The sequence below is a fragment of the Epinephelus lanceolatus genome, chromosome 14 (genome assembly GCF_041903045.1).
Source record: "Epinephelus lanceolatus isolate andai-2023 chromosome 14, ASM4190304v1, whole genome shotgun sequence".
NCBI lineage: Eukaryota > Metazoa > Chordata > Actinopteri > Perciformes > Serranidae > Epinephelus > Epinephelus lanceolatus.
Window position 1 is genome coordinate 24,117,854 of NC_135747.1, and position 25,266 is coordinate 24,143,119.

The window sequence follows — 25,266 nt, forward strand, 5'->3', positions numbered from 1 at the left end:
ACACAATAAAATACATAAACCACAACCCAAATACAAGACACACACCACAATGCAAACATCACAACATATCCCACAATACATCTACTGCAATAGACATACCACAATACATGTACTAAAGTACATATACCAACATATCAGTATTTTGTCAGTATTTTTTGACTTCCCACCCCTGACACACACACACACACACACACACACACACACACACACACACCTCACTTAATCCAAGTCTCAGGAAACATTGTACTGCGAAAAACTAATATAATACCAGAAAAATTGAGGCCTATTAAAAGTTAGTTTCCCCTGGGTGTTTGCTCTCAAGTGTAGTGTTGTATAACGGAAATACTACAGTGATTGTAAAACACATACATGTATACAGTTCACAAGATAAGTCCCAGCAGGAGGAGTGTGTTGAAATAGTTCTTTATAGCGAGACTCTTGTAGTTACTGCTGGTGAAATGCACTTGGACTTGGATCGCTAAATTTACGCATGGTGTTTACAAGTTCAGTTTGACACTTTTAAACGTATAGGATGGAAAAATCATTTTGCGACGGAAAATATTTTTGTGTTTTATTGTAAGGTGCTAATATATAGATGATTTAAATGTCGTGATTGTATTATAGTGAGGGTGCCATGAAGTGGTCTCTTTCTTTACTCCGGAAAGTAGTAGTTACATTTTTATAGACACTATCAACCTGAAGTGCACAAGTAGGTTGAGTTTATTCTAGATGTGGCCTTAAGAGTATAAGGTGTGTGTGGAAAGCTGCAGGTGGTCAAAGCGCGTCTTAAAATAGTGTTTTTAGCCTAATTTAAGAGTTTCTGTATAAGTCGATGCGCAGTTTTGGAAATGCGGATATGTTGCGTGTGTCCTCAGCTCGACGCCGACATAAATGAAGGCATTGTTTATATAGGAGTGATCACAAGAAAGCAACACCACCAAACAGCGTACTGTGTTTAATATAATGTAACCTAATATAAAGGCACTCTGATGAATGTCAATACAAGAAAATATTCTGGACGTTACATCCCCGAAAATATTTTGTATGATTATAATAAATATGTGTATGCATTGTCTCGGGTCTCCCGTGGTGCATTTAAGGCCCTGTATTCACCCTTGTTCTATATGAGTCAGTCCACAGAGTCACCTTGTTACTCCTCATGTCACAGCACTATAACACCAAAACAGATTCCACGCATGTGCTTTTGAAATGAGACCCTCTGACACTGAAATTGACATGAGCCAAATATTCTTCTGATATTCCAGACAACACAGATGGTTAGAATTTAACTTCATCCCCCCACCCACTCAATACCAAAATATTTCCTCATGGAGTATTTTTGCTTTGCAGTACTGGGAGCAAGGGTGGGGCGGAACAACATATTTTGCATATCACGTGACGCTGTATTAACAAATCAACAATTACCTACCCTTTATTCTTCAGGAGTTGCTAAAAGGCTTGCAAGAAGCGTTTGAGGAAAGCTCCATGGAAATGTGTGAGCGGAATCCTTTAAATCCCGGCTATGTTGGTTCTCTGTTGAATTTTACTCCTCCTGAGTCGCTGTATTTCTCCAACTTGCGGGGTAATGGAGCCCACATACCCGGGCTGCACCAGATCCCTTACAATAGGAGAGAGGTGTGCACGCTCCCGTGGACTTCCTCAAGTTCGTGCACGTCTGGACCAGCAGCACCACCACAGAGCCGCGCCTTTGGAGGCTACTGTCCGCCGTTTCTGTCCAACTCGGTGTCTATAAATACGAACTCCTCCAGCAGCGGCCACGTCAAGGCGCATCTGGAGGAGTCGGCTCGATGCTTTCAGGTCACAAACCACAAGACTGAGGATTCTGGCAGGCGAGATGAGGTTTACCCCGGGGAGCATGGGGCCGCCAGTGACCGCGGCTACTCAGAGCTGGACAGCCGGTCTCACAGCTCTGCGGCCCAGCTCGATCCGGATTCAGCTGCGTTGAATGTGAACGGCACCAAACAGGAGCAGAATCCCATTCACCCATCATCCAGTCACACATGCTCCAGGACGGCTTTTGCAGAAGGTTAAGTAGCCTGTTTTGCATGAATATTTTGTTGCTTCCACTTTTTCATTATGATAACACTAAAGGGACTCTAAGTAGATTTGTGCCTCTGGTTATTGTGTCTTATTTTATGCCAATCCTCTCTGGTGATCTCCTGCCACATCGTTATGAGACTAATCAATTTACATTTGCGAATATAGGCTAGTTTGTGTGTGACATTATAGAGCCTAACGTTCATTTGACTGTCTATGGCTATTTTATGGCCGGTTAATATCTCCTGTGGCATGATTATTATTTTAATATTCCCATAATATCCTTACAGAAGCTACTGTGTCTGGGGCTCATGGTAATATCAGCCATATTTTCCTATACGTACAGTAGGCGAGCCCTCTAATATTTATATAATGTGATAAAACCAATTTATATTTTTGTAAGATGTGAGCCACACTATTAGCCGCAGTGCCACAGGGAGCAGTTAATTCTCTTCAGTCTCCATCCCTGTTCCTGAGCTTGGTGTTAATTTAAAGTATAAAACTTGTTTCTACCTCTGCTCCCTCCAGGTGCCCCATGGTGCTCGTCACAAGTGAAAACCAGAAAGAAGAGAAAGCCTTACTCGAAGCCACAGCTGGCTGAACTTGAGAATGAATTTATGACGAATGAATTCATCAACAGACAGAAAAGGAAGGAGTTGTCAGAGAGACTGGACCTGAGTGACCAACAAGTGAAAATCTGGTTTCAGAACCGGAGGATGAAGAAGAAAAGGCTGATGATGCGCGAACACGCTTTCTCGGCGTACTGATGACCTTTGGACTTGATCGTGACCAGCAGCGGACAGAATACGTATTGTACTATGAATGTTGCAGCTCATCACATGCCCTCTCGGTTTGTGGCACGGACTTGTATTTATAGATATGTATGAAAATGTTTATATTCCTGTCACATAATAGGCTCCAGTTTCATCAAGCCCCAAGTTCAATGATATTAATACTTATAAAATGGATCCAGATTAAGATATAATCTACTCTACTGGTCATTTTTTGATACTGAGATTCTCCAAATGCGCACTAGGCCCTGACTCCTGCTGGCCTGTACCCGCGGATACAATAAACATTTAGCAAATTGTTTTTCATCCAACTCAAAAGTCTATAAACTATGACCTATTTAAACAGGAATATGTTTCTTTATGTGTTTGTGTATTTTGTATGATGGTCTGCGCATGTGGTGTGTGGGCCTATAATGTGGAAGCAACAGTCAAGTTCATGTTTACGGACGGGTCAGTTTTGCCAAAATATATTCTAATTGCATGTCTATTTCCTAATTGATGTTATTCAAATAAATGCCTGATTTCCCCCCAGTTTATTGTTAATCTGATTAAATGAGCAGCTTTGCGTTGTTTTGTGTTTTTCATGGCCGCATTTAGAGTCCAGACGTGGAGGAAAGGATTGCGCCGCATTTAGTGCTGAAGGTGTTTACTCCAAATGCCTGGAAAACAAGTGTTTGTGGATACAAGACATCCGGATAGTGTTGGATTGAGCTACTTTATAAGTGTATTTAAATAAGAGTGGATTTTTTTGTTGTCAGGCCAGGTGTTGTGCGTAAATATGCTGCACAAACACACATCAGATGTAATCAACCTTGCTCAGTTGATCCAGTCTTTTAAAAATACACAATTAATGAAAGAATATTTCCTAATTTCATTTCGGAATGAACATATCTATAAATAATCACAGAAAGCATGTTAGTGGTGAGAATACGCATTCAACGCGCCATCTCTTTACGCACGGGCTCAGGTTTTGTAAAATGGACGCAACCTGCAAATGAATACCTTTCAGAATAAAGATAATTTTTAAATTGCTTGATTACGAGTTATTGTGCATCATGTGAATCATTTTATATTTTAGGCAACGTGTGGAATGACGACTAAGACCTTTTGGCTTCATTTATATATATTGAGTTCACGCTCATTCAGCCAGTCGCTCACTAGTTGATCAGTATACTTATGTGTCATCTGAACATGTAAAAGGTGTCAATAGTTTGCACCTCTCCCACCAGATTAGTCTGATTTTTAAATAGAGGTGAAGAGGATGTACTTCGGAGACCTGAATGTTGTTCTTGGCTGACTGCAGCGGTGAAGAGATCAGCGTATAGGATGTGCGTGTGTGGCTACCTTTCACTGAATATAAACTGAATAATCCTCAATTTATACATAGATCATGTATGCATGAAATGAATGTATTTGATGTCTTTATACACAGTTATTTTAATTTAATTTCTAGGAAAGCACCCCTGTTCACTTTAATGAAACATCCTAGCCTGCACTTAGCTGTCCCTTTCGTAAATGTCTGTCTTTAGGTCCATCAAGCAGCTTCCAAAAGAGAAAATTCAAATCTTTTTCCAGCCCAAATCACCAGCTGCTTTGTAACAAATATCATGTCGTGATCATGCTTTATTTAAGTTGTATACCCAGTCGAAAATACTTATAAATGTACTTTATTTTGACTGGATTTTCAACATCAAAATGCTTCTTTAAAAACTTATATTTGAGCATTTTCTTTAACGTTCTTTTGTGCCTATGTGCAGACGCGTAAAACAGCCTGCACCACAGCAGCAGCAGCCCTCTGTCTCACACACTCACTCACACACACACACGCACACACCCAGACACAGGCAGAACCTCCACATGTCAGTAGGAGGTTACTGTGGCTTTGACCAAATGGATCTGGTGTAATTCAGAAGTCATATATGCATCCTTTAATTTTTTCAGAGACATTGCTGCACTTTAAACGCCAAACTGGCTCCTCTGTGCGTAATAGAAGCAATTTTGTTGGTGTGTGTGTGTGTGTGTGTGTGTGTGTGTGTGTGTGTGTGGTTTGGACATATCTAGCTGGGTCATTGTTTACTGTTATCCAAAGTATATCTTTACCAAAACACTTTGTTGTCGCTTTCACATTGAAGTTGAGAACTGACAAAGTTGCAGTCTAGAGGTCACACATGGAGAGACTTTATTTAAAGGCTTAAATTCCAGGATTTAACCACCAACAGTTTATACGTGAAACATTACATGAGGTGAATCTATTAATGCAGCCTCCCATTACATCATTATCACGTCATCATCACCGCATCGCTGCAACAAGAACATACCACTGCAGTCCCACTAAAGGTTCATGGAAGTCAGGGTAACATTTTGAACCCAGTAATGAGATGCTTCTTCCATTAATGAGTCTTACCAATCTATTTTTTCCACTTTTGATATTTTATTTTGTGGAGCTGCTCCTACTAAATGTTTCCTTTTTATTGGTCCAATCTTGATATAATTTCAGTATACTATTTTGCACACAATCTGCACTCACACACACTCATACTGCGGGCCTGTTGTGCTTCAACTCGAGGTTTGTCTGTTTTTCCTCAGCTTAAAATCCTCCCCAAACAACGCGTTTCACCTACTATTAGTTTTTATTACTCAGACTATTTTGAAGGGCTACACTGAGTTCTCTTTGCGTCAAATACGCAGCCCTTTTTCCTGCAGTATTTGTTGCTTTATTGCTTTACTGCCAAACGCAGCCAGACAGCGTCATATAGCTCCTCAAGATAGTGGGGGCGCCAAAACAAAGTTAAGGTCAAGTTAGTTAGTAAGGCTGTGCATTACTACTTCCCACAATATTAACATAAAGCTGCTTGTTTGTGAGGAGATAGAAAATAAAAATGAGAAATGTATCAACTAAATATGAACATTTTTGTAAAGTAGGGTCTAGTTCAGTCTCTATGCTATTTGGTTAAATTGTAATATTAAAGTTGATATTACGCACGAGAAAACAGGCCCAGCAACACGACAATTTAGGCTGAATTCGAGTTTTTTGTGCCTCAAAACTTGTAATTGTTGCTTGTAAAACAGTCATTTGAAATGTGAAATGTTGAGTTAAAATGTGAATAATCTAATTTTGCTGGGCGCATACATGAAAGTCAACGTTAATGCTCAGGACGTTAAACATGACGCAATATTTTAGCGCAAACGCGTCAAGGAATAATTGATAACAATGGAAATAATAATGGCAGTAATTGAGAGTCCACGTTTTAAAATGCTGCACAACAAAAGACAAAAAAGAAAGCTACAATCTAAAAGAAATAGTGGCACAAGTGATGAGCAACAGGTCCCCTAAACTTTGTATTCTTGTCTAAGAATTTAAAGTTATTTAGTTTGAAACTATAATTTTATTTTTGTAACATTTTTTTAACATGTCACTGCAATACTTTTGATTTTTGGTGATACCTACAAAGTATTTTTGCTCTCTGTAGGTTGTGCGTCGGATTAATTTACGAAAATATTCTGATTTTTACCCTATTTTTTCTACAAATGTACAGACTTGTGTTTTCCATGCTGTTTACTGCCTGAGGAGTTTCGACGTGAAGTGTGATAAAGGCTGAAAACAGAGAACTCGACCACAGAGCTGATTTTACCCCCAATAACAATAAAGCCAGTCTCCTTTGAGCTACTTCCACATTGCGTGTGACCTTCAGGCTTAAAGCGGCGAAGAATGTTTGTCCTCTGCCTGCAACACTGGCCTTCAAATTAGAGCTGCATTACCACTGAAGGTGCACAATGTGCATGATAATTTTGAGTTAAATGTCCAACATCACGCTCTGCACAAACACTGCGGAGTACGTGAATTTCTTTAAACATATTTCCTCCTTCCTTTGCTTCCTTCCTTTACTTTCTTTCCTTTATACGCGTAAAAAAAATAAAGCATGAAAATAGAAATCATACTCACAGTGGCAAACAAAAAATACAGATGCAGTCTCGCAGACGTGTATCCGTTCACCAGTGTTTTAACTCCGTTTTCTCCTCCGAGAAGAGAGGCCTAAACTCTGCAGGCATGGCTGCCTTCGTGCAATAAAATGATTTGGGTGCAGAGGCTTGTTGGTGAATGCTTGGTGGACATCACCTAGACCACAGACGGTCAAAGCCAGTTGTTTTGGACTTGGCCATGCTGAATGTGCACAGTGATTCATGCTTGCGATTGACTTAGCTTGTGTTTATTTGTGGCATCCAAAATCAACTCTGCTTTATTTTTCAGCAGCATACCGTGCTGTTTTGTTTGGCTGTTGTCACGCGCGTCCATCTGCATTTATTATTAAGGTGTAACAAATGAAAAGCAAACCGGATGCTATGTTTTAACATTCTAACAGTCTGATTTTAAAGCAGAGGCAAATATGGGCTTGTCAGCATGCTTAGCGGTGGAATTTATCATCATTTTGTGGTCTTGTTATTTTTCTTGTGGCGCCTGAGCCTTATTTTGCAGACCAAGATAATTGTTTCTGACAATAACTTCAAGTATTTTCCTGCTGTGTATCTAAATGTCTTCCAACCATCATGGTGCGCAGTGATTACACGCAATGAAGCCTAAAATTTATTTGCATAAAAGCCGAGCTAATGAGTCGCTTGTGAATCAAACAGGCTTCTGTGCAGCTATGTGTGCAGGCACGGTGGCCCTGGTGCCATTCCCTCCAAGCTTTGCATTAAATGCGGAGGTCAACTTCAATGTTTCCACCCTAACTGTTGCTACAAACACACGGCGCACACTCCAAAGTGCGCAAATCTACTGCCGATAGAAGGCGTGTGTCTGTCATTACGTGTCATTATACAGTGAGGATGCTGCTGTAAAGCTTTCAATTAAATGTTCCAGCGGTGCTTCACAAATTTCTTTTTTTTTCCGTGAGCTATAGGGCAAGAAGGCTTGAGAGGAGTTTCCTCTGCAGCCAGGGAGCCAATGAAGTCTCTTGCATGCGCTCACATGAGTTTTTCCGGACAGTTTTTAATGACTGATATTGATGTATGGTAATTTCTTGGCTGGATCACATGACACAATTACCTCAAGAATCGATCAAGATGTATTGCAGGTCTGCCTACGTTTCCGATTTTTTCTCCCTGGCGGGGTCTTTCCACGCGCCTGTGGTGCTATAGATGGACAAAGTTTAACACAGCCAGGCTGCCAATTCCTCTCCTCTGTTGCAAAGAGGAAAAGGGAAGAAGAGATATGACGGAATACGATGATCGCAGCTGTGCGTCAAATATGTATTTACCGAGCTGCACTTATTACGTTTCGACGCCCGATTTTACATCAGTCTCCTCCTTTTTACCGCAGACTACTTCGTGTCAGATAAATTTCCCCTATTCACCCAACATAGCCCAAGTCCAACCTGTTCGAGAAGTCGCTTTCAGGGATTATGGACTGGACCATCCCAGCAAATGGCACTATAGGGGCAATTACGCATCTTACTACTCAACGGAAGAGATAATGCACCGGGACTTGATCCAGTCCTCCAGCAGCAGGGCGGATGTGATATTCAAAAACGAGTCCTTTTACGGCCACCACGGGGGGACCAGCTCGCCCTGCAATTTCTTCACCGGTGTCGGCCGAAATGGGGTTCTCCCCCAGGGCTTCGATCAGTTTTTGGACACTCCTAACTCGGACAAGCCCAACGCGGAGCACCCCAAACAAAAGACAGACTCTGCTGCTGCCGGAGATGCTGCGAATAACAATCAGGCTTTAACCAAACTGGAGCAGCACAAAGCTGACCCGAGCGGGAGCGCCGACGAGGACTCATCCTCCAACTGCGGCGACAAGAACAACCAACAGAGTAAGTCTTTCCCTCTTTGTTTTGGATATAAGGTGTGCAAGTTAGACAATGGAGTGTCTGGGCTGCACTGTGTGTCCACCACCGTGGCCGTCCTGGGTTATGTGGCTCTTTATAAGCAGGCAAAAGCTTTTATATCCCTATAAGATTTAGTTTACGGTTGTAAAGGTATTTACAATGGGAAACCGTTAAGTTAAACATACTTTAAAGGTTGCCTTGTGTCTGATAAAATGACTGTGTTGCTGGGGGTGATGTGTATTGATGGGGGATTCAAGAAAAGGGTTTTATTAAAGTTTATTTCATCGGTTTATAGCTAATATTGTGCAGATATAACAACACTTTGGGGGGATGCAATAGTCTACCTCTATACAGTAACCTATGCGCACAAATCAGAGCAGTATAAGTTCATTTTAATGCAAATTCCGCTGTTGTTGTTCCTCCCAGTGTGTGTGTTTTTGTGTGTGTGTGTGTGTGTGTGTGTGTGAGAGAGAGAGACAGAGGGCCATTGTGCATGACCAAATAAATAAACACCCAAATAAATGCATCTGTCATCCTCTTATCTACATTTCAGTCCAATATTTGGAGCCTGATCTTCAAATTTTCCCCACATTTTCTCTCCTTGTGCAGGTTCATCAACCAAGTCCAGGAAGAAGAGGTGTCCTTACACCAAATACCAGATCCGAGAACTTGAACGAGAGTTTTTCTTCAACGTGTACATTAACAAAGAAAAGCGTCTTCAGCTGTCCAGGATGTTAAACCTGACCGATCGGCAGGTGAAGATCTGGTTTCAGAACAGAAGGATGAAAGAGAAAAAGCTGAATCGCGACCGCCTACAGTATTTCACTGGGAATCCTTTATTCTGATACCTGACATAGTTGTTGTACACACACACACACACACACACACACACACACACACACACACACACACACACACAGGCACACAGACACGGGAGCAAAATAGGAGCCACACACACATTTAAAAGACTGGTCCCCTCTGCATATTTGATCCCTCATCATCCTGTTTAGACAATTTATTTTACAAAAATCTGGCAAAACCAAGACGCCACTTTTTCTTTTTTTCTTTATTGCAAACAATTCCTGCATTTATTTATTTGTGTTCACATGATTTCGTGTTATTGGCGACACATATTCCAGCAAAGCGCGAAAAACGCGTGGAAATTATTTATATAAACTATATGTAAGGCTTCTACCTTGTGTAACTCCATTTATAAGACGCATGTAATGCACGTTGTGGTGTGAAAACTTAAAATAGACACGACAAATGTTGTATCATAGTCACGAACCTTGTCACATGAACTTAACCAAGTCCTTAAATAACACGAGAAAAAGGGGGGATTTTTTTTCTCTCCAAAGATTCATGCATACTGAAATCTGACGCTTCGCAGGCCTGATAAGTCCCGTCATTTCCTCTGCTTTGAAACACTGGATTGTTTACTAAACCTTGAACCGTCTAGACAGTATAATAAACATAGCTGTAAATGTCTAAATAGGGGGCTATTGCACTTTGGTGTCCCAACCCCCAGATCACAAGAGCTCTGATGCTCTTTCCTGTGTAGTTTCACTCCAGGCTACAAATGTGTGGAGAATATAAGACACTTCTGCGCATCCCGTTTTATATTTAGCGCCTTTTGACACATTGAAGAGCTTGTGTTGGTAGCTGGGATACAATGGAGGATATTCTAACAAGGACCGTCATATGAAAGGATAAGTAATTTTTGAAGTTTATCTGCTTTTCTAGTGTTCTCAATGCGCAAAATGTTTCTTTGACGCCTTCAAATCTGCTGCAAAGGAGAAAGATTTCCAACTGTTGGCATGAAATGCGCGTTTCCATGTGTAATTAACGCAGGTGACTCATTTCTATCTGTGCGCAGCTCCATTATACAGTGACCTCAGGCTGCTTCACCTGAGCACTGTAGCTTGTATCTTATGAGTCGATAAACGCATCGATTCCACACAAAAAGTCGCTTTATTGATCTTTAATTTGATTTTTTCTCCAGCAGCCATCACAGCCCTCGTTTATGAAATAATAGTTTGAAGCAGGATTAATGTTTATTTCATTTGTGATGCGTCACACCTACAGTTATTTCCCAAAAAGCCTATTAGAAAACTGAGTTTCATTAAGCGTTTAATTGGGTTGTCATCATGTCCTACAGTGAAATTACATTACCAACTGTGTGGGATGTTTCACTTTGCTTCTCGGTGTATCCACATGAGGGCAGACTTGCTGCTTTGGCTGCGAGTGGAAATGCAGAGTTGAGTCAAATTTAACATCTAGCCTGCATGAAAATAACTCACTGGAGGAAAAATCCTTTGAAGAGAGGGTTAGTTTACATTTTTATTTTAGTTAACTACGCTTGGTGGCTTAAATTTAGTTATTTTCAACAGATTTTAAATAGTTGAATTTTAAATAAAATGTCCAAGATTACTTCTTTTTGTCAAAGTCAAACCATTCCACAGTAAAAGCTGCAGCTTCCCTAAAAAATAGATTAATACGTTAATAAATCAATCTTAACACACATTATTTATTTCACTCAACACCCACTTTACCTTCTGCAACTCCTGTGTCTTCCAGGCGGCCATTACATTTCCAAGTCATGTTCAAGTGTTTTAAAAGGACAAGCAAAATACATGTAACTCGTGTCTTTGTAATCTGAAACTCTAAAATACAGACTTCGATCATCACCTGAAGGCCGCACAACCTCAAAGGCCGCTGCAATCTGTCTCCACACACTCCAGATGTTATGCTGGCGATGTGGGGAAAATATTCACGTAAATGTGCTTTACAATTAATTTTTATTTCATTTTATTTTTCAGCTGTATAACTGTTGAATTATTGTTTATCTGCGTCTGGCTATTTGCTTTGAAAAATGTAAGAGTGACAGCTACTCCAAAAAAATGAAGGACACGAGGGCACAAGTTTTGCATGAATCTACAATGTCGGTGTCCTTTTTTAAATTATTATACCCTCATTTTTTTTTTATAATAAATATCTACCCTTATGTTTGAAAGAATATTAAATATATTAGTGGATCTCCTGGCATTTACTTTAAATTATCATTATTATTGTTATTATTATTATTATTGTTATATTTGTTGTTATGCCATTGTTTTTCCACTTTTACGGTACTTGTGTACATTTTGTGCGTGTATGAATTGTTGATTATGCCTAAATAATATACTCCCATATTATTTTTTATTTCAATTCAGTGCGTCACATGATATGCAAAATAGCCCAATGTTATATTTGAGCAATTGTCTTTATTAGAAACATGCTTATTAAAACAAAAATGGTGTCCGTGTTGTCAGATGTCTCAGTTAAATGTTTTTTTTTAAATTTCCTTTCTTTTAATAACTAATCGGAGGAATGTATTTTCTACACATATTCACTGATTAAACTTGGGGTTTAACGAGTCTGTATGTGGTTGTTTGTGAATCCTGTGATGCTGAGATGATTTGTATACTACAAATGCGTATTTACAACCAACTGTAAATATCTGAGAGCCTTGAAGACAGATCTGCACATCCTCTTACACAAGATTAAGGATTATTTAAATCTTGGCGCAAAGACCAAAGATATAATTATTCCAAGCTGCATTTAGTGTTTTTTATTTGTAACAGACCTGTAGGATCATTGCGATTATTTTTAGGTACAAAGTGTTTTTATTTTTTCCCCTTCTCAGTTTATCTTGCACACATGTACCTTCCTTGCAGACAAAAACAATGGAGCCCTGAGCAAAAATAATCCCCAGAGTGTGCATACTTTTATTTTTTGGAACATCGGAAATACCTGTGACAAAATGCAAATAAAGATTGTGCTTATAACCTGTGCTAATAATAAAGGACCATTTTCTATCCGTCTTAAGTGGAATTTATTTGAGAGGCTAACTCCAGCAGGGTTGTAATGTTGACCTTCACGCATGCTGAACTTCTGGTAGGTCGATTTAAATGTGCAAATGGTGGATCTTATAGATTCCTTATTTAAATGCTGACATGCAGGAAATCTAAATGGCCGAACACAGTCATATGGTGCTTTTTAATAAAACATTTAATCATATGCAAGAAATAAAACAACTGCTGAAATAATGAAACAATGACAGAGCAAACAGTATATTAAAATGTGTCTTTATTCTGTTTCCATTCAGATTTTAATTCAGATATAATAAAGACAGTAAGTTATATGCAAATACAATTAATGCGGACTCTGGTGTTGGTGTGTGTGGGTGATGTGTGTAAAAACAAACTCAGTAGAAATGTGCACATTGTTTCAGATGGTCTGCAGTTGTCGCCTATGCGCCATATAGGCAGCATTTTACACACACACATACACACTTCCTTTCCTCAGTCTCTCACACAAAGACACACATATCCTTTGAAGCATTTAACTCATTAAAACACGTTATAGAGCTTCAGTTGCGCGCGTAAGAGCCACATGAACGTGGTGTGTTTTCTGTGTTTTATTCTGTGATGTCACTGACATCGTGCCTTTGTTTTAATATGTGATTGTTTCAGTTTTGGCTGCACAGCCTCTGTAAAGTCTGCCAACCAATTTCAAGTCCGTGTTGTAGGTGTCGCTGTTGACCACGTCTGCATCCGCAGTACGAGTGTGTGCGCAGGGGAGAGGAGGCTGCGTCTCAAGGCCATTTTCAAATCTCATTGGTGGGCTTGTCATGTGGTCGGGAGGCATCCTGACTTACACGGAGATTGTTTTTCCTAGATATGTCAGCTTACAAAGGACATCTCTCTCCTCCTAAAGAACTTAACCCCCCAAAATGTCCTTTCCCAGTAGCTCTCCTGCGGCAAACACGTTTCTAGTGGACTCTTTAATTGGTGCTTGCAGGTCGGACAGCTTTTACTCCAGCAGCAACATGTACATGCCGTCTGGCTCAGAAATGGGAACTTACGGAATGCAAACCTGTGGACTCCTGCCGTCTTTCGGCAAAAGAGGGGAGGTCAACCACCAAAATATGGGCATGAATGTCCACTCGTACATACCTCAAATAGATAACTGGACTGATCCGAATAGACCCTGCAGAATAGAGCCGCCCAGTCAGATGTCAAACTGTACATTTTCACAGAGCATAAAGGAAGAGAGTAACTGCTGCATGTACTCCGATAAGAGAGTACAAAAAGTCAGCTCGTCAGAGGTCCCCGCATATTCTAACGTTATCCCCGAGTCTTGTCCTGTCGATGGTCCCGAGATCCCGGTCCCGGGCTATTTCAGACTGAGCCAAACTTATGCGAATGGGAAACACCAAGAAAACTACTGCCATGAGCCGCCGAGTCCAAACCCAACATTGATGCAGCTCAGCCGGGTCACCCCGAAACCACCGCAGCCCGCCACGGCGCCTTCAAATTTTGATGTGGAAAAGAAAAGTGAGGACGTCCCGCAGAACCCCGAGACCTCAAGGACACCGGTCCCACGCGTAGAAAGCCCGGACCCCAAGTCCAGCTCCGGGGAGAAAAACTGCTCCATGGAAGCCTCTGTGTCCAGTCCTGAACTGCTACAGAAGGAAGGGAAAGGTGGGTTGGCTACATTGAAAAGCTTTTTATCTTGTGGCGCTGCAGTGCTGAGCTCCAGCATCATAAAACCAAGTATAAAACACAAACAACCCTAAAGTCGTAATGTTTAATGAGAGTCTTTCTCAGGTTGCAGTAATGGGCAACAGAGAATGGTTTTACCATGCAGCATGCACACTGTGTCTCTCTTCCTTCAGGTATTTAAATCCAAAATAATGTACATTATTTTAAAAATATATTTCCACTATCTGCTGCTTTATATGTGTGCATATTGCACGCTTTTCAGAAACTAAAAAAGATTGCTATATTTATTAAAATGCAGAAATTAATCACCCCAGGAGCTTAAAAATTGAGCATTTGCAGATGCCTAATTCTGGATAGTCTGCATCTTTAACTAGAACATGATGAAATAATTGTTGAAAATTCTATTTAAAGTTGGTAATTGTAACAATTTAATCAAACATGATAATGCATCAGAAGCTTTCATGAAATTAATAGATTTTTGGATCATGTTTAAGGCTGCATGATGTGTTCCTGTGTGCGCTTTGATGAGCTGGGGGTTTAATTTCATTTTTATTTTATTAGTAGTGGCATGTACGTGTCTAATAACATCCCGTGCATTTTATCTAGTCTGGGAAAACATTTATATCATGTGTTATTTCCCAGAGGTGAAATCCAAAAGCAGCAGGTGAGTGTGTGTGTTGAGGCGGAATCACTAACCTACAGAAATGTCTCTGATGTGAATCTTTACAGACTGCAAAGGCGACACGACGACGAGCAACTGGTTAACTGCAAAAAGTGGGAGAAAGAAAAGATGTCCCTACACAAAGCACCAGACCTTGGAGTTGGAAAAGGAGTTTCTCTTCAATATGTATCTGACCCGAGAGCGCCGCCTAGAGATCAGCAGGAGCGTCAACCTGACCGACAGGCAGGTCAAGATCTGGTTTCAGAACCGCAGGATGAAACTGAAGAAAATGAACAGAGAAAACCGCATCCGTGAACTGACCTCAAATCTCACCTTTTCGTGAGCGCGCATGTATCTGTGGTTAGCTGTCTTTTTTTTCTTGTCCTCTCATATTCAGTTTGATGCTTCAGTGGCATTGGACGTTTATCTTCAATTTCAACGAAACTGTGACTATATATAAGCCAATTTTAGTACTTTGTGTGGCGTCGTGTATTTGTTTTTATTTTATCACAGGGTAACACTTTTTTGGTCTTAAATTATTGGAGAAGTACATTTCTTCCCACTAGCCAGTAGACATGGATATTCTATTGTGTCGCGATGGCGAGCTGTTTTGGAAAAAAGAGTTACTCTTTATTTTTCAGTCATGAAAGCACATTTATTGTCGTGTAGTGCAACATTTGTTTTACAGTAAGTGCAAGCCATTTGCTCCACAGTGAAATGTTTCTATGGCGGAAAAACAATGTTAATCTGTGACTTTATTGCATGTTTGTGGCATGTTATCTTGCAATAAATTGTCAAATAACCTCATTGTGTTTTGTGTTATCAAAGTGTCTTGTCTACAGTTATTGGTGACTGCTGTATCGTTGTCGAAATGTGCAGTATTATGTTGGATGACGCGGGCAGTAGCGTGCGTAAAATGGTGTGGATGAGGATTAAAATAGCAAGAAAAATACAATCTCTTTTGCACTCCACTGCAAATAAATAAATAAATAAATAAATGCTGTTCCAAAAAATGTTCCTAATGTGTTTCTAATTTCACTAAATTAGAAACAATTATGCTCCGACTTAGTCCGACGATGACTCTCCAAGCTTAAAAACATGAAAATGTTTAGTTTGTGGGCAACCAGCAGTGTTAACACGTGCGGTTTTTAGTTGTTAGACTACAATACTTAACCTATTATTATACGCTTTATAAGATACACCAGCTCCCTGAAGACACACTAAACTACACTCAGTGATAATGGTGAATTTACGCACAAGATCTAAACCAAAATAGTCTGAATAAAACAAAATGTTCCAGGTTTTTCTGTGTCCACGAAGAGCGCAGCAGAGACACACAAAGAGGCGGAGGCCGTGTAATCAAATAAACATGGTGTTTTTATTTTCAGGCCTGCTTGTGAATAAACTAACAGTCTGCGCGAACCATCAGATGGTGGGAAGTTATGTTCAAGCACAAATTCACAGGCATGGACGCTTCCTTCCGTGTGAGCGACGCAGGGCCTCAGTAGCCACGTTGCATTGCTTTTAATTGCCCAGAATAACTTCTTATGTTGTGTTTATGTGCGATCAAATGACATGTAACTGTCAGGCTGATCCTGTCTGCAGATTTGACCTCTAACTGGACGATTTCCCCTTTTAAAAGTGCTGCTTTTTCTAACCTGAAGGTCATCAAACTCTCTTGAAAACAAGGATAAAAGTCTACTTAAAAAAGGCAACATGTATATTATATTTAAATTAGACCCTTCAGACAGCAACACACAGATGGACTTTGCTTCTCAATGTCTTTTTTCCTTTTTTTTTTTTATTGACGGCATGTATAATCACACGCACCTCATAAAACATTTATTGATACATAAAGACATCATTGCCCTCCTTTGAATGAATACAATAATTTCACAACTGCCGTTTCCGGCTCAGCTTTTAAAAATTAAACCAACCCAGAAAATATGTTTCCTGGCCGAATATTAACAATGGATACAGCGCATTGTGAACGGAAATGGCGTCTGTTATTTTACAGCATGTTATTACATCTATTTTACGAGGACTCCGTAAGTCTATAAAGCATTTTACAAGCATTGAGGGTATCAAGACGATATTAGTGTTTTCTCATACATTGAGATACGGGGTGTTGGTGCACTGTGTGTGTGTGAGGGACGAAATGTGTCTTATTCCTTTTTTTTTTTTTTTTTTTTTTTTGAGCTGCTTGTATTGTTGCAGCGTCCTGCAGCCACCCGCACATGAGAAACAGAAGAAGAAGAAGAAAAAGCCATTTGCATTCATTTGAGCGATTGTTTTCTCCCTCCAGTCACATCTGATGGGGCTTTTTATTATTTGAGAAATGAAAAGCTAAATTAAACCTGACGAAAAAAAGAGAGAGCGCAAGGGCAGGATTGATTTACTCGCTGTATTGGTAAATATGACCACGTGATCCATGTAACCAATCCCTGTAGATGCAGGCCAGGAAAAATACTATGATTGTTCATAGAGGGAAGCTTCCCGTAACAGTGCAACCCTTATTATATGAGTAGGAAGAGATCAAAAATGTCTTCCAGTGGCACTCTCAGTAACTGCTATGTGGACGCTATCATGGGGCAGGAGCCGGAGGATGTGTACGGTGCTCGCTTTATTCAGGCTCCACACTCGGTGACCCCGAGGCCGTCAGGTGCTGGGGACAACGCAGACTTCTCCTCTTGCAATTTCGCACCCAAGTCCGCCGTTTTCCCGTCGTCTTGGTCCTCGGTTCACCCGCAGGGGATTTATCATCCGTACGTGCACCACCACCACCACCACCAGTCCCATCTCCCCGCGTCGGACGGCAGATATGTAGGCGTCCGCTCCTGGATGGACCCCATCTCCAACCACGTTTCGTTCGCCGGATTTCACCCCAGCAGTCGGCAGTACGGGACAAAGCCAGAAGTCTTGCCACCGAAAGCTACAGAGTGCGACACGCTGGAGGCTGAGGCTCGGCCGCTCGCCGGCGAATTCGCGTGTGGAGTATCGGAGTGTCCAGAAAAAGCGAGCAAAGAGCACAGTGGAAGTGAGCTTTCGAGCCACAGCGAGCCCAAAGAGGAGAAACAACAACAACTTGACCCAAGTAAGTAAACGAAATAGCCAATCCTGATTTACAACCCTAAGAACTGTATGAGCTGGGTGTGTAAAACTGGAGGTTTTACTAACCTATAAAAGTGTCTCGTACTATACCTCGCTCGAGAAGGGAAAAACCCGCCCTGCTAAGGTTATTACAGGGGATCCTAAAGTTTTTCATGTCACAGTACGCTTAAAATAGATACACATTGCTGCATTTTGATGTGATTTTCCCTGACTAAGACTTTAGCTATGGATATGTTACTTTCTATATCATGTTATTTCCCCTCCCTGTAAAAACAGGACAACATGTAATGGAGATAGTCATCTTTACGCACTGTCTTTAACATGAAACAATTTCTCATTTTACTTTTGATCCCCTTAAACCACACCCGTGTCCTTACACGTCCCCGAATTTGAGAACCATTTACCCAAAAAATGAAAAACCTCCTCCTCCTCAAACATGTCTCTCACTTCACATATGTATCTGTTTTTCCAGACAACCCTGCAGCAACCTGGATTCACGCGCGCTCCACGAGAAAGAAGCGATGCCCGTACACAAAATATCAGACTTTAGAGCTGGAGAAGGAGTTCCTCTACAACATGTATCTGACAAGAGACCGACGCTATGAGGTGGCCCGCATACTCAGTTTAACCGAGAGACAAGTGAAGATCTGGTTCCAGAACAGGAGGATGAAAATGAAGAAGATGAACAGAGAGAGGAGCGGCAAGGACCTGCTATGAAATCACTGCCAACTCACACATTTGTATACCCTAAGGAAGCCATCTGAACAATTAAATTCATTTTGGCAGGAGTCTCGGTAGCCATTTTAAAACATTTTTTAGACCCCTCTAGGTATAGCGTAATATTGCGTGTCAGTGTCATAACGTGTTGGCCAAATATGCATCAAAATCACATGTGCAGGAATTTGTCTTTGGTGGATATAAGACAGGATCCGTCTCATATTAAAAAAAAATGTTATTTGTTTTACACAACCACAAGCAGCCTGTGCTTGGAGGAAACGTGCCTATGTGTATTGCTTTTATAGTTGTTAAGAATTTGGAGTTGTATATAAAACATTTTCACAGCTGAAACACTCTGACTGCTGTCTGTTGTCGGTACACACACGGAGATTACGCACGGTGCTTTGACCCATTTCCAAGACTTTAACTCTGAAATAACTGACAATGAGGTGCGTGACTGGAAAATAGGCGTGTTTTTATTTTAGAAATGATCCATTTTAACTTAGATATCAATATGCATCTTACTATTTTCTTTAATTTATTTAAAGCTCCCTCATCGTGTTAAAGTGGTGCGTAATTCCACTGAAGCCAGTAAAATTAAAGCATTAAAAAATAAGATAAAAAATCCCCTGAGGCCTTGTTTTTAGTAGGATCGTGAAGGCAGCACCAGGCTTTGCAGCCAAACAGAAAAATACAACACAACCTTAAATAGTGAGCTGGATTTTCTTATTTGCAGCAACATTAAAGGGATTAAATTCGCCTGTAAGGACTACTTGAGGTTCCACTGTATGTGAGATTTCACTTTTCTCCAAAAAGTTGTAGAAGTAATAAAGTGTTTACGATTGGGAGAGGTGTTGCGGCGGATTTCCAATTTATTGTCCAACTTGTACGAAGAATGACTTTAAAGCAGGAAGAACCTCGCTCCAATAAAGCTATAGAAATGGCTAGACGTCTGGCCTAAATGACTTTATGGTCCTGGCCAGTAATTACACTCTCCTTTGAAACCCCCTTTTTTGCTGTGGCGTTTGAGTCTGTTGCTGACAAACAGAATGTAGACACTTTTCCACAGGGTGTCTGGTCGATGAATTGTTTCAGAGGAAATCACCCCCCACCTTAATGGTCACGTTTATTCACCACCTGCACTTCCCACCGATGGGAAAAAAAACTTCACTTTGACTGGTGTCCAGTGAGATTTTCTACTTTTTGTTGAAAATTTAAACCCAGGCCATGTGTCCTAATTTTACCTCACATTGGCTGCACCAGAGGACACAAAAAACATCATGCTCATTTTTGGGTTGTTATTAAATTTGCGCAAATAAATCAGTGATGACAGTTTTTACAGCACTGGTCAAATCACATGGAAAACCCCCGAATTACGCAGAACTAAAAACAATCTGTTTACCTCAGCTGGAGCTGCAGGCTTCATTTGGGGAAAGTGATGAGAGCGCTAGAGGGCGATATTGGTCTGTTGGTCTCAGTCACAGCGGTTCATTCAACCGCATGGAACATGTAGGCAGCACATGGACCATACCATACAACATGCATTCGTGGATTTATTGATTTAAATGAAAGGTGCATTTTATAGGCTACTGTAGGGTCTTATCTCTAGGTAACCTTTATAAAACTGCATGTTTTTGGATTGTGAGCGTGTAAAAGTCCAGATTTAGTGTTGAGCTCTGTTTTTAAGCAGTGATAATGGATAATAATGCAGCTTTCCGGCCTGAATCGCAAGCTGATGTTACTGGGGAAAGAAGAGGAAGAAAGGAGAAGCAGGCTTCTGTAACATTTGTAAAATTTAAAGTCCCAATTTCATGCAGGCCTATTTTAACATACATTTATTTTTAATCTCGTGATAGTTTTCAGACCCCACTCCTTAGCAGTGCGTCATACATTTGCACAAAGAGCAGCCAAATTCAATCGACACAGAACAAGAGCAGGCTGAGTGCACCATTACAGACGAAAACGAACAATTATAGTCCATTTAAAGGCCACACACTCCTCTAAACGACATCAAATTGTATAATTGCGTATTTTTGGGTGCTTTTAATGTCCTTGAATAATTAGATTTATATGTAAGCTCGGAACTCTGGAGCTACTAGTCATAACAGAGACAATGTGACACTGCGCCTTGGGTTGTTTATTCCCCCATACAGTGAACGCTCACACTTGTGTTTTTGTTGAAATCATTGACACAAACAAAGCGGAGTGATCATGACCACAGACAAGGCACACTGGGCCTTTGGAAGACGGCTGTCTTTATATAGATATTTCTTTTTCCAAATGGTAACGCATGTATCAAGGGGAATATACACAATTAACACAAGCACGTCAGCCATTATTAGAATGATCAAATATATTTACAATTAAAAATAATAATTAAGAAGGACCACAATTAATGTTTTTGTGAGGCTTTGCGCAAACACAATTTAGGCCCATGTCTACTTATCTCCATTATCAAATGCAAAACCCACAGACTATGAAGCTTTAGGCATTTACTCTCTAGATATTATGGACAGTATTTGGTGATAACGCAGCGGTTTGGTGTGTTTTGATTTAGTCTGTGGAGGAAGAGCAAGAGGCGCCTCCCTCAGTGTTCCCTGCTCTGCGTCCTCGACAGTTAAAGTGAACATAACTCCAGTCCTGATGATTGTAGTCATGTTCAAAGTATCACACACTGACAGCCAATGGCAGCGCTCACTCAGACAGGACACAGAATATTGAAGCAATTACAGTAAATGTTGAACTGATTGTTTGCGTCTCTCTGTATGGCCTACATGTGTGACACAGCGGACTGGTGACTGTCACGGCTGGAAACTTGACCCCAGAATGACGACGTTCATCACACGCTGTTTACACGCACACAATAACTGCATCAAACATGTTCTTTGATAACGAGGAAGATGCGATTATAAGGGGGGATTTCTGTCAACATGCCGATTTCCACGCAGTCATTCTCACTGTACGGCTATACATAGTCATGTGTCTGTTTGCACACAGGTCATGAGTGGGGGTCAGCTATTTCACCCTGTTCATTAGCTACAGTCATGTTACACCCCGTTAGATGCCACGCACTGTCTGTCCAGTGTGATTGCTGTGGAGGCTGTGTGAAGATAATAGCTGTGGAAATGAGCTGTGTGTCAGTGATTAGGAACACACACACTAATGTTCGGGCTTTTCCACAACAATGCTGAACGGTATGCTGCGTTCAGTGTCTCAGAGAAATACATTCAGAGGACAATATGGGAAAGTGTGATACATGTACATGTTTGAGGTTGTAGTCATGACCGTGTGTGTGTGTGAAGCTAGTAAAAATACTCCATTACACGTAAAAGTCCTGCGTTAAGAATATAAGTAGGCTACAAGTTCGTATTTTTCGCAAAATGTAGTTTACATAAAATATCAAAACTCTGACTCTTGTGAGTGTTTTACTATTGTTGCATTATTGGATTATTATTACTACTAATGCATTTATGTGGACATTAGCATTACACTGTTGTCGCTGGTGGAGGTGCACTATGCATTTTGCGCTATTTTGGGTAGTCTGGTCAATTTTACGCACAGAACATACGATGATTTTAAAACAAAATAATATATTAATATTAATTCAATGGTAACAATGCATCAAGTAAAACATAGGTCCATAGATAAGCAAAACGTAGGCCTACAATATTTCCCTCTGAAGTAGCCTAAAAAGTAGCATTGGATCAAGTAGCCGAAAGTAAAGTACAAGGGTGAAGTCAAATAATTTGGGAAACTTTTTGGTACATTACCAAGAAAACCAACTGGAATTCTGAAGACTATCTTGAGTACTACATTTAGAGCTTCTCTGCTATATTTCTATGAAGAAAATATGTTGTCGAGTAAAATAATTTAGAAACTTTGGACCTTCAAAAACACATCAAGAACCCCGACCTCCGATGACACCTTCACGTAAAATGGGACAATCGTGTGTTTATTAAATGGTTAAATCCATTATTTTTAGGAGTTCAGTAATTAATTGATTAAATCATTATTGCAGAGAAAAGAGAGACACAACATGCCACACGTCCTTGGTAATAAACTAATAATAATAATAAAAATAATTGTTTTATGTATTAACAATGCAATAAGCAACCAAAAACCTCAAATTTGTACTTCACTACAGTGCTTGAGTAAATATACGTAGTTACATTCCACCACTACCAGCAGGCTACTTTAATTCCACATTATATTATCTTTAATCTAACTCAACGAAAATCACATTAAATGTAAAACAATCGAGGTCTATGACGTCATTTGACACGCAGTTATTCTATATAGTGACATCACATGTTGTAAACACTCGAACGTGCTACAGTGTGTTTCTATGGGAACAAAAGAGACTGTAGCATTAGAGTGGAATCGTCCACACTGATGCTGCAGAGCTGCAGTGACACCTTATTCTGTGTGCTGTTGGAAAGCATGTTGAATCACAGGCTAGACTATCTGGGACTGTGTATAACGAATAAGCAATGACAGTGTGAAGTGCTAGTGTGCATGTATCAGTCTTTGGTTTATGTTTTTTTAGGCGACATGTTATTGACACTATGACTAAATTCTTAATCCCTGTCCTTGGATATGGACAGAGCGGGGTGTAAACATGCAGCAATGCAATTGTCAGTGCAACCATTATGTTAAAAAAAAAAAAGAAATATTCTAGATATTACGGCCTCTGCATATTTGGGTTCACTGCCGAAGAATTATGCCGCACAGACAGAATAATTAGATCTCTGTGATGAAAATAAACCATATAATCCGAGCCTGTAATGTCACATTACCACATCCTAAACTCCCCTCTAAGGCTCCTCTCTTTTTTAAGCTCGTGTCAGATTTATTTGCTTATTTAAATTCGCTTCAGCAACAATAATGTCTTTATTTTAAACAGCCTATTTTTCAACTAAAAACAAGCACTATGGGGACTTAAACACACATGCAATAGACATACTATTTACTCCAACGGTTGGCTTCAATTTAACTGGTATGAAATAAAGCTAATACGGATTTTTGTACTTAAATCGGATTAGTAAGGAATACGAGAACAGGAAGGCAGAAAAGCCCAGCAGACTCATGAATTAATAAACAGAAATGGAGAGCTGCTGCTGCTGCTCTGTGAGACGTGTTGTCCTGGTGGTTGCCACATCTTCATTAGTCCTCTAGGTGTCTAATGTTACAGCTTTCTGTAGGCCTATAGCTTACCGCCTCCATCCACCGGCCACATGTGTTCCTATATTTAACTAACTAAATCACCAAACTAAACTTGGGTCAGTTTGGTATTTTTTTAATGTATTATTTAACTATTCTGATTTGTGCGGCGGCTGTTATTATCCAGCTGACCTGCAGCAGACGCCATTTGGTTTCCCTTATCAAAGGAAATGGCCACAGTGAGCGCGCTAGATTTTACTGTCTGTCTATCATTCATTCAGAGTGCACTGGTCCAGCTCCAAATCACATACTGGAGCTGATACAGCTTACCCAGTACAATGTGGCAACTCTTCATCAGTGACCTCGAAAAGAGACGCTCACATCATGTCAGAAGAATGACCAGACACAGCAGTCTGTATCTCTGCACCGAGACTAAAGCGATGATAATCCAGATTATTTATTTATTTAGGCTATTTATTTGTTTATTTTTACCTCCAATATGAAATGGATCATGTCCCACTGGACTACACTGGATTATAGAATTAATATAATGTCATAGTTTTGTGGTGCAACAAATCCTGATCTCTTGAACTGGCCTACACACACACACACACACACACACACACACACACACACACACACACACACACAGATACACACAGACACACACACACAGCTATAAGACAGGAAACCAGAGCTTGAGCCCTAGCCTGACCATAAATCGCACAGTGCTGACTCTGGCATGCAACCAGATGAACAAGAATGAAATGAAACAAATTCCGTTTTGCTGCAGAATCGTACACATGGACGTGACGACAGTTGGTAATATTTAGCCTTTAAATGTCGAGGGGTCAGAAGCGTGGAAAATTTGTCATAGTAGGCTTATACCATCATTTATTTCTCCCTGTTTGTCTCCATATCTATGGGTAACAGCAGCAGGCCTTATGCGCAATATGTCCACAATTCAAAACGCATATAGAACCAAACATGGTTATTAGACTATATTTTAAAGAAGACACATTTTATTTCCATTTATTTTTCTTTATTTACACGCTAGTAGGCTATAATTGAGTCTAGTAAGATAGCTGGTTTGATCATGTTGCCTTTTGTAAACAGCTGGTGCTTTTAGGCCGCGTAGTGAAAAACAAAAATAGAAAAGAAAAGCACAAAATGTCGTCGTTCATTGATGCAAATAGCTTTAGTTTTTCACGCAAAACCCGTTCAGACATGATTTCTAATAGCTTATATTTATTTTTACACATAACTGTCGCTTTTCATTCTCAACAAAGTAACATTACGTCATGATTTTGCCACATGTTCAAGAAAAATGGACAAATTTTACATCCAAATATGTTTTTTCTCTGTTGTGCTAACGAATTTGTATTATGATAAAG

At 40.2% G+C, this 25,266-nt stretch overlaps 4 protein-coding genes across 4 annotated transcripts; all 4 read left to right on the forward strand.

Moving 5' to 3' along the window:
- The first annotated feature begins 1,457 nt into the window (after nucleotides 1-1,457).
- On the forward strand, nucleotides 1,458-3,885 carry hoxd12a (homeobox D12a). The gene is made up of 2 exons (XM_033617836.2): nucleotides 1,458-2,047; nucleotides 2,587-3,885. The coding sequence occupies exons 1-2, from the start codon at nucleotides 1,486-1,488 to the stop codon at nucleotides 2,823-2,825; spliced, it is 801 nt and encodes a 266-aa protein (XP_033473727.1). The 5' UTR covers nucleotides 1,458-1,485; the 3' UTR covers nucleotides 2,826-3,885.
- A 4,002-nt stretch (nucleotides 3,886-7,887) lies between these two features.
- On the forward strand, nucleotides 7,888-12,504 carry hoxd11a (homeobox D11a). Its single transcript, XM_033617839.2, has 2 exons — nucleotides 7,888-8,662; nucleotides 9,287-12,504. The coding sequence occupies exons 1-2, from the start codon at nucleotides 8,059-8,061 to the stop codon at nucleotides 9,520-9,522; spliced, it is 840 nt and encodes a 279-aa protein (XP_033473730.1). The 5' UTR covers nucleotides 7,888-8,058; the 3' UTR covers nucleotides 9,523-12,504.
- An 850-nt stretch (nucleotides 12,505-13,354) lies between these two features.
- Nucleotides 13,355-15,687, forward strand: hoxd10a (homeobox D10a). The gene is made up of 2 exons (XM_033617834.2): nucleotides 13,355-14,202; nucleotides 14,953-15,687. Exons 1-2 carry the CDS (start codon nucleotides 13,452-13,454, stop codon nucleotides 15,225-15,227), a joined length of 1,026 nt encoding a protein of 341 aa, XP_033473725.2. The 5' UTR covers nucleotides 13,355-13,451; the 3' UTR covers nucleotides 15,228-15,687.
- Nucleotides 15,688-17,272: 1,585 nt separating this feature from the next.
- On the forward strand, nucleotides 17,273-19,063 carry hoxd9a (homeobox D9a). Its single transcript, XM_033617835.2, has 2 exons — nucleotides 17,273-17,978; nucleotides 18,468-19,063. The coding sequence occupies exons 1-2, from the start codon at nucleotides 17,405-17,407 to the stop codon at nucleotides 18,710-18,712; spliced, it is 819 nt and encodes a 272-aa protein (XP_033473726.1). The 5' UTR covers nucleotides 17,273-17,404; the 3' UTR covers nucleotides 18,713-19,063.
- Nucleotides 19,064-25,266: the final 6,203 nt, after the last annotated feature.